This window comes from Sebastes umbrosus, chromosome 14, assembly GCF_015220745.1.
Source record: "Sebastes umbrosus isolate fSebUmb1 chromosome 14, fSebUmb1.pri, whole genome shotgun sequence".
NCBI lineage: Eukaryota > Metazoa > Chordata > Actinopteri > Perciformes > Sebastidae > Sebastes > Sebastes umbrosus.
In genome coordinates, this window is record NC_051282.1 from 17,202,129 (window position 1) to 17,210,481 (window position 8,353).

Consider the following 8,353-nt stretch of genomic DNA (forward strand, 5'->3'; position numbering starts at 1 on the left):
CACGTCATTTAAACACATAACATCTGAGCAGTTTCAGCCGCTGCTGCGTCACTCCATCACGTTGTCAGTCAGTGCTGATTATCATCCGTCAGTTGGTCAATGCTCCAGGGCCTAATGAGTTAATCAGCTGGCAGGTTTCCTCGAGGGCTGGACTTTTCTTTATGGCTCTGGACCACTTTTACCCCTCATGGTGTCTTCCTTCTGCTCCTCAAAGCCTTGCAGCTCCTGCCAAGGTTTCAAGTGACAGCTATTCTGTCACTCTCTCCCCTCCTTGTTCCACTTGTTGGGGTGGGGGGGATGAAGTCACTGTCAGTGGTAGTGTGTGTGTGTGTGTGTGTGTGTGTGTATGTGTGTGTGTGTGTGGGTGGGTGTGTGTGTTTGATGGGGGGATGTTGAGTTGATAAAAAGGGATGAAGCAGGAAATGCAGGCAGATCCACAGACAAGGAGGGAGGAAGACGCCTTCAGAGGAATCACTATAAACAGACAGAGACATGCCTGAGCCCCAGAAGCCAGGTAAGCTGGTCCAACCTGTGTACGATTATAACAGAAACTCACTGAGCAAAAACTAAGTGGAAGCTGATGATGCAGTGAAATGAGCAGAGGGGTAAAAACTGAAATTTAAACCAATAATTTGAACCTATTCTTAATAAAACACTTGAATTTTGGACAAATACGTTAAGGTTTTCATAAGATCATTAGTTTTTAATTTAGTTTATAGTCCACTCTTAATAAACCAACATCATACCAAGATGCTTTATTTTGACTTTTTATATCTCTTAATATGTAATTCATTAGTTGGCATGTGAATGGAAGCTGTTAAACATGAGCGTTACTCTGTAATCTGTGGTATGAGTTTTGGCATTCAGCAGTAAGTGACAAGCTTGTGTCTTCATCAGCTCGTGCTCAGTGTCTTTGCACTGTTTTCTTCTTCACCGACAATGTTACAGTCAGACTATGTGTCTGTCTTTTAGGGGAACAAACTGTCAAGGTTTTGAACAAATAAAGACAGAAATGCAAAGAATGAAAGCAGCATGTGAATGTCAAATATTTATAATGTTTAGAGAGTAAAAATATAATGTGTTTGGTTTTAGTGTTTGCTTGGTATTTGTTTTATTTGATTAAATGTTGGTTATCAAAATGGAAAGAAAAAATTCTTGGAAAGGGAGGCTCACACAAATGTGTGAGAGGGGGGGTGGCGGGTGGTGGATCCTCTCAGGTCCTCCGGGTTCATTAAGCTGAAGAAAGCAGGAATGGTGAAAGGGCAAAAGTAGGCATGCCTACAGTAATGTCTGACATAAGGTTAGAACTGAGGAAATTAATTGCTATGTTATTTTCTGTGATTACATTTTATACAGAAACCAAGTAGTTATTCTTTGTGTTTATATCTTTTTTTCTGTTTCTTTTTTTATTCGTTCAAAGGTCAGTACACAAAACAGGGGTAATGACATACAATACATAGGAATAGACAGAAACAGGAATATAGACAAGACAGATAAAACAAAAACAAAACAAAATAGAACAAATAGTAATCACGATGATATAAAAATGTGTTTACATCTTATACAAGACTGTATGAACCCAATGCTGCAAATTGAACCCAATGAACCCTATAATAAACTTGAGCTACAAACCCCTATTGCTGATTTTTACATGTAGTTATTACATTTTTGTTAACCTAAAGTGATGAAACAGTTCAAATTAATAAAATTTGAGTTTTAAAATATCATAAAATGAAGGTTGTGTAAAAGAAAGACAACACCCTGTTTCCTCATAGACAAGTCCTGTCAACACGTGCAAGATTCCAGCAGCATAGCAGAGCCTAACCATACAGATACAACACTGTAATATGTGACATTAAACTATACAGGCTGTAGTGCATGTCGTAATGTTTGTGTCAGTCTGAAATATGCCCTGCTGCCTTTGTCAATGGTGACCTCAAAGCACCGTAAATCAGCTGTTCAGGTCTGAAACCTGAGAAACGAATGCATGCATGAGGAGAGGAGGGAATGAAGGCAAGAGGAGAGGAGAGGAGAGGAGAGGAGAGGAGAGGAGAGGAGAGGAGGAAGTAGCAGATAAAAAGCGGAGAGATGAGCGGGATGATTTGTTAGAGGGACCTCTGCCAAGTCAGGTGTAACTACCTTGCGTCGTATCTCTGCACCTCAGACACCTAATCTATCTGACCCTGATTGCCTCCCTCATTCTGTTACGCTGTCTCCTCCGCTGGCATCCATCTCCTCTCGCCAGTCTGCAGGAAGTTCACCATATCGCTGTTATTGTGTGGAAAAAGTCAGAACTCCCTTTTTTTGTGGATTTCAGTCGAGGTGTCTCATTCTCTGTCATGGGCTGATAGAAATTCAAAGATCTTTTTTTGCTTATTTCAAACTCCACCGGATAAAATCTAAAGTATTTTATGCTAAAAACAAAAGGTGTTCCTTAAAAGTTCACGTTGGAGACACTCGGCAGTGTGGACGTGCAGTTATGCATTCATGAAAGCCTTTTTCCAGAACACTTTACCCTTTTTATTCTCAGTAATTCCACTCCTACGTTTCCTTATATGTTCTTACCAATGTGTCGCCAATCCAGCGTCCTGACATCACTCATATCATATTGCCAACACCAGTTCTCTCGGGGCTCCTCTTGTTCTTGTGTTTCCACCCATCCCAAATGGTTGCCCCTCCTTTGAACTTCATCACACCCCTCTGCCCCTGTCTATCAGCTGGTTACAGCTCATGTGACTTCCCCCCCGTGGCGCCGTGCTCTCCACGGTTAAGGCCGCCGGTACTCAAGAAGCCATGGGGATCAAGAAGAAGCACGCATCTCAAATAAACAGCCACAGGAATAGTTCTCAAGCATATAGGAGCTATGGCCTTTTGGATCCAAGAAGGGAAACGCACCTCTGGGAGTGGAGGTGTGTGTCCACTTAGTTAGCCCCTCGTTAGCCCAGCGGGATCATTGTTTCTCACGAACAGCAATGGATTATTGACTTGCGTTGTGTGAGGAACCGGTGGGCTCTTTGGAACGAGCCAGTTACACAATAATTAGACGTGTTGATGCTGATAGTTGCAGGGTGCCAGGGTGGCGGTTCGCTGGCGCTGCTCCATTGCTGAGCGTGTGCAGAAATAACAACCCAATTTTTAATTACCAGTAACACTGCCAGAGGCCAGCATCTCTACCCAAACACCCCCCACCCCATCCTTCTCTCTTAGGACGGGGCAGAGCAGGGGCCAGTTTCACAAAGACACACTTTGACTATGGCTCAGAACAAACAGCCTTCAGATGGACGTGTCTTTGGACAAATAGAAACAGTTGTCCTCACTGCTGTATATTTCCAACTGGTTACTCTAAAAGCTCTTTCCCTTCTCATTAATCGCTCCATTACATGGTTGACTGTTGCCATGGGAACATTGGTCAACAGGTGTCACTGATTTCACTGATAACGGCTCTTAGCTCAGAGTTAGACTGGGAGTAAGGTGGCTGATTTGTTGGGTCAGTTTTAACTGTCTACCTTTAGACTAATCTAAGAGCATTAAGGGCAAAAGTAAGACTGAAGCCAGTTTCACAAACATATTTGAGACTGGTCTGTTGTGTTTCTGTCTTAATTCTGAATTCTCTTAAACTAATCTAATGCAAGTTAGACAGTTTTAGGCCTAAAAAGTTAGCCACCCCTTCCTCCAGGCTAACTAGGAACTATAGAGCCATGTTTCCATAGCCCCTTTCACACATGCATTGGAACCCTGAACTAATCCAGACATTATCTGGAGTAGATGTCTGACTTTACCCTGTCAGCTCCCTATAGTACAAAGTCTGTGTAATGTTCGATTGAGCCTTTGTGTGAATAGAGCTGCTCACTGTCCAGAGAATTAACAGTGAGCGAGTGGGCGTGTTGATGATGTTTCTATCGCAGCTGACGCGAAACCCAGAAGAAAACAAATTAGTTCACCTGCTGACCAGCGGCACCAAATGAAAAAAAAAGAGGAAAACATGGCTCATGATTTGTGGTTTTCTAACAATGTGGAGTGAATAATGAGAAGGGAAAAAGCTTTTAGAGGCCGCAGTAACCTGTTGGAAATATACAGCAGTGAAGACATCGTCAGTCATTTTTGTTTGTTAGCAGAAGTACTGAGTCCTGCCACATGAAGCAACAGTATCTCATCTCTGCTACACGGCTGCACTGTTGACATTTTCTACTACAACCTTTTCTGCTGGAGTGAACAGAGCCGAGTGGTTTGACGCGATTGAAAAAAAGTCTTACATTATTGATTTTTTATTTTATTACAGAATGTATGGCAAATTAGTAACTAGGGCTGTCCTCGACCAGAGAACTTCTTAGTCGACTAACACTCATATGATTTTGTTGACTTATCGATAAGTAGATTTAATCGACAGATCTGTAAAACTGAGTTTCTCCACAAAGAATCACACAAAAGCACCACTTTAAATCTTGTGTTTACCAGAGATGCGCTCATAAGTTTCTTGGAAATAAATCCTTCAGCATGTAAAAAGCAGAATATACAACTAATCGACTAAAGAAATCTTAGTCGATAAGACCAAAACGACTGACGTCTATCAACAAATGTGTCTCACGTAAGATAGTTAAGACAGTTTGCAACAGATGAATTTAGGCATATCTCTGAAGTCTGACTTGTAGTTTGAGTATCTCTGTGAAACATTATAGACCTAACATAAACATGTTTGTAAAAACGAGCCCACTGGGCATCTACGTGTCTATCTGCTTGTTTTTGGAGAGTACCAGTTGTTCAGTGGAAGGTTAAACCTCCTGTCACTCTTCTGGCTGCAGGCTAGAAAGAGACGAACATCCTGTCACCCCCCCAACCAGTCTCACCACTGGTCCAGTGTAGCATTACCTCATACTGGGGCTATCATCAAGTTCCCACAGGTACGCCCCCGCTGCTTGATGGATCACAGACAGATGCAGAGTCAAGCGACTGCGCTATGAGGTCTTATACACCAGTGTGTGAAAAGTGAACTGAGCTCTGATATATCATTAACAAAGTCTCTGTAAACACAGTGGATACACAGCCAGAACGTATTCCTTATTCTGAAAGCTTCCTCTGTGATTTGGGAGAGGCCTTGGCCTATTTGGAGCGCAGACTGCATTGATGCGAGCTAGAAGACAAAAGGAAATGAATGGAAAGCTGAAGTGGATGACAGCTTAATACGGTATTTAAAGCTGCCTTTGTTTACCAAACACCACAGATTCCTCATCCCTAAATTAGAGTTGCATTTAGCAATTGTTTTCTCATGCTGAGACTGCTTTATTCACATAATAACAATTCATTAAAATCGTCAGGAAAGTTTACAGCAGTGCCATAAAATCTAATCTTCAGTTTCGCACTCCTTTTATTCCTCTTCCAACCCTATTACCAAATCCTTTCCTTCCTCCTCCCTTGTTCATCCATAAATCTTCCTCCTCATGTGTGGCAGAGAGGAGGAAGAGGGGAGGAGGGGGAGAGAGACATCACTGGTGGAATCCAAACAAACCGTAATTCTTATCATCATCACAAATAACCCAGTGTTATATACAGACGTCCCGTCCCTCACATTCCCTCCACAGGCTTGCGTGTCTAATTCCTCAGTCCTCAGCCACAACAGGCTTAATGCATGACCGGTACAGCACGCATAGGCGAAATAACACAGGGGTGTCAACACCTCTACAGGGTTATCAGCTTGTTTCAGTAAGACAAACAGTATTAGTGACCCTTCTCTTTGTAGTGAGGTCTCTACAGAGCTCAGTGCATGCTTCTGAGATCAACATGAAACAGAATACATTTAGGAATGCGGCCCTCCTGCAACAATAAAATCAACACCAAACTGCCACTTAATATATCAGTCTCATAAAATGTCAACAGATCATTCATCTGAACCTCCAATCAAATCTTGACAGTTTGATGAAGTGCAAGGGCTGAAAATAACATATTTTCCTATGTGCAGCAGGGATGAGTCCTAAAACTCAGAAATGAGTTAGCATATTAGCACTTTCGGTTCCCTCGTCTCGAAGTCAGTGGGTTTTTTTAATGGGTTTTTGGACAGTTTCCGGAAATAAAGTCTGTGCTTAACACAAGTTTAAGAGATTTTAATGTTTTGTACGATATGAAATACGTCAGTGAATGCCCCAATTGTGAATTTTGAAGCTTTACGTGTCCTAAAAGAACAGTGTGTAGCATTTAGAGGCATTTATTGGCAGAAATATAATATAGCATTTATAAGTATGTTTTTTACAAGCACCTGAAAATAAGAATCATTGTGTTTTCGTTTGTTCGTCCAGAGAGGGCCATTAGTGCTTTTGCGTTGCCATCGTAGTTCCACTAAACGCTTGGCACACGGGAGAAATTTCAGTTGGTTACAATGTGCAACCTCACCGCTAGATGCCACCAATTCCTCTACACCGCACCTTTAAAAAAGGCGGTTGCTTACAAGTGGCTAAATGAGACTACCAAGCATCATCACGCCAAACACTAGTCCACCTTTAGCTTAGTGGTGGTGACGTGAAATCATGCGGCCGTGGTGTTTAGTTGTGAAGATTATCTTGCTGAACAAAACGTGTAAGTATCATAAACGTTTGTTTGCCAAAGAGCTTATTTTCTACAATAATCCAAATCTAATGGAAAAATCCCATTGGCTTTTTTGGGTTGGCCTGCAAAAATACGTCATTCCTTCACCACTCTATTATTGATTAATTGATCGATTGATTGATTATGTTCCGGATTAATTGATGTATTGTTGGCTCTATACAATATCTTCGAAATGCTGGTTATGTCCAACCAACAGTCCAAGTATCCACAGATACTCCGTTTACCACCATAGAACGCTGTAAGAAGCAGGAAATAGTCACATTTGTCACATTTGAGAGGCTGCAATTATGATACAAGCTTGTCTGACAGTTTCTCACATTTTATCTCCTCAACCCAATAAATCCCTAAAAGAATGTTCTACGATGACACACTGAACGATCACTGCACCGTCATCTGTAATGAACCTGCTAATTTGCATTTTTTTTGGAAAGAAATGATAATTATAGGCTGAAAATAAATGTAATAATAATATTTCTGTTAAGATCTTTTGTCAGCCAAAAGCAGTTTAATCCACACAGGATCGAATAGACTGGCTGGATGAGAGTGTTATATATTTATCCTCTAAAGCTTAACTTTAGTTCTCATGGAGGTTCATGAGAAAAGAAATCCTTTAAAATATTTAAAATATTAAAAATATTCCATTTCCCCCCCCTTACTAGCTGAAGCTCAGCAGCTAAAAACAAAAAGTAGGTCATCCAAATATGCAAACACTTCTCCCGTTCCATTCCTGGTCACTGTGTTTAAAACTGGGAGCTCTTACAGTGTACACTGCGGAGAGTAAGCAGCTCTGACACTTTCGCTTGCAGGTGGTTATTATTTTTAATATTTGACTAGAATTACTGGACTGTCTGTCCTCTGGCGTTAGTTTTACAACAACCATTACTAGTCTGCATGTCAAGCTACTATTTAATCGCTACTCAGGATTTATCCCATACCTCCTCCTCCTCCTACAGGGGGTGATACTCCATTCAGTGCATGATAATAAGTCATATCATCAAGACTGTCAAATCAACTTGCCAAATGATTGAGTGATAGAGGCTTAGGTGTACCCTGATTCTGCCGTCAGCTCCGCTCTTCATCCTCATCGTAAAATGGTGAAACTCCATCAGTCATGCTCAGCCCCCAGCATGGACGCCATGCCAAGTGCCACTAATACCACTGATACTCATCCACACACTCTGGCTTATAAATAGATTGTTTGAATATTAATCTTCTCTTTATGCTCTACTGTCAACATTCCCTTATTTCGATGATGTATATTTGCAAGTAGAGAAACACATCTCCGTCACACCATGGTGTGGTTTAAGTACAGTAGCAGCAGCTTGGCCGCGTGTCATCATGGGGCATTATAATAAAATGAGTTCCTTTTAAAGTGGGATTAAGGTGCTTTTAAGGCATTGAGGGATTCCCTGTTGAATAGCGCTGCCAAATGTGCGTATAAATTGTGGATTGGATTGGAGTCTTAGTTACTAAAAACATTTCCCAGAAGCAGAGCTGCTCTTAAAGCTGGGGCAATCTGATTGGTTGAGTTCAGTCTGAGTAGGTGGAGACAAAAAAAGTGGAGATAGAAAATCAGCAAATCTAACCAGCTTGTTGCTAAATCGTTTGTACCAATACAGTGAGGCTTAAAGGGGCATTCCAGCAATTTAGTATTACTCTTCCATAATTTCAGGGACTCGTAAGAGGTATTAAGCCAAGCCCCCAGGGAGAGCACCGGGCTTTGAAGCAAATTTCTGTAGTGGCCAAACGGTGGTACTAC

General features: G+C 41.5%; 1 protein-coding gene across 4 annotated transcripts in view; it reads left to right on the plus strand.

The window, feature by feature from the left end:
* Positions 1 to 389: 389 nt before the first annotated feature.
* mybpc2a (myosin binding protein Ca) overlaps positions 390 to 8,353 on the plus strand; it is a 61,160-nt gene continuing 53,196 nt past the window's right edge. For 2 of the 4 annotated variants that reach the window (XM_037792371.1, XM_037792373.1), the window contains exon 1: positions 390 to 514. In XM_037792371.1, the coding sequence (XP_037648299.1) occupies positions 493 to 514 (22 nt within the window). In that variant the 5' untranslated portion in view covers positions 390 to 492. The remainder of the gene's footprint in view (positions 515 to 8,353) is intronic. The other 2 variants (XM_037792372.1, XM_037792374.1) reach the window with 1 other exon arrangement.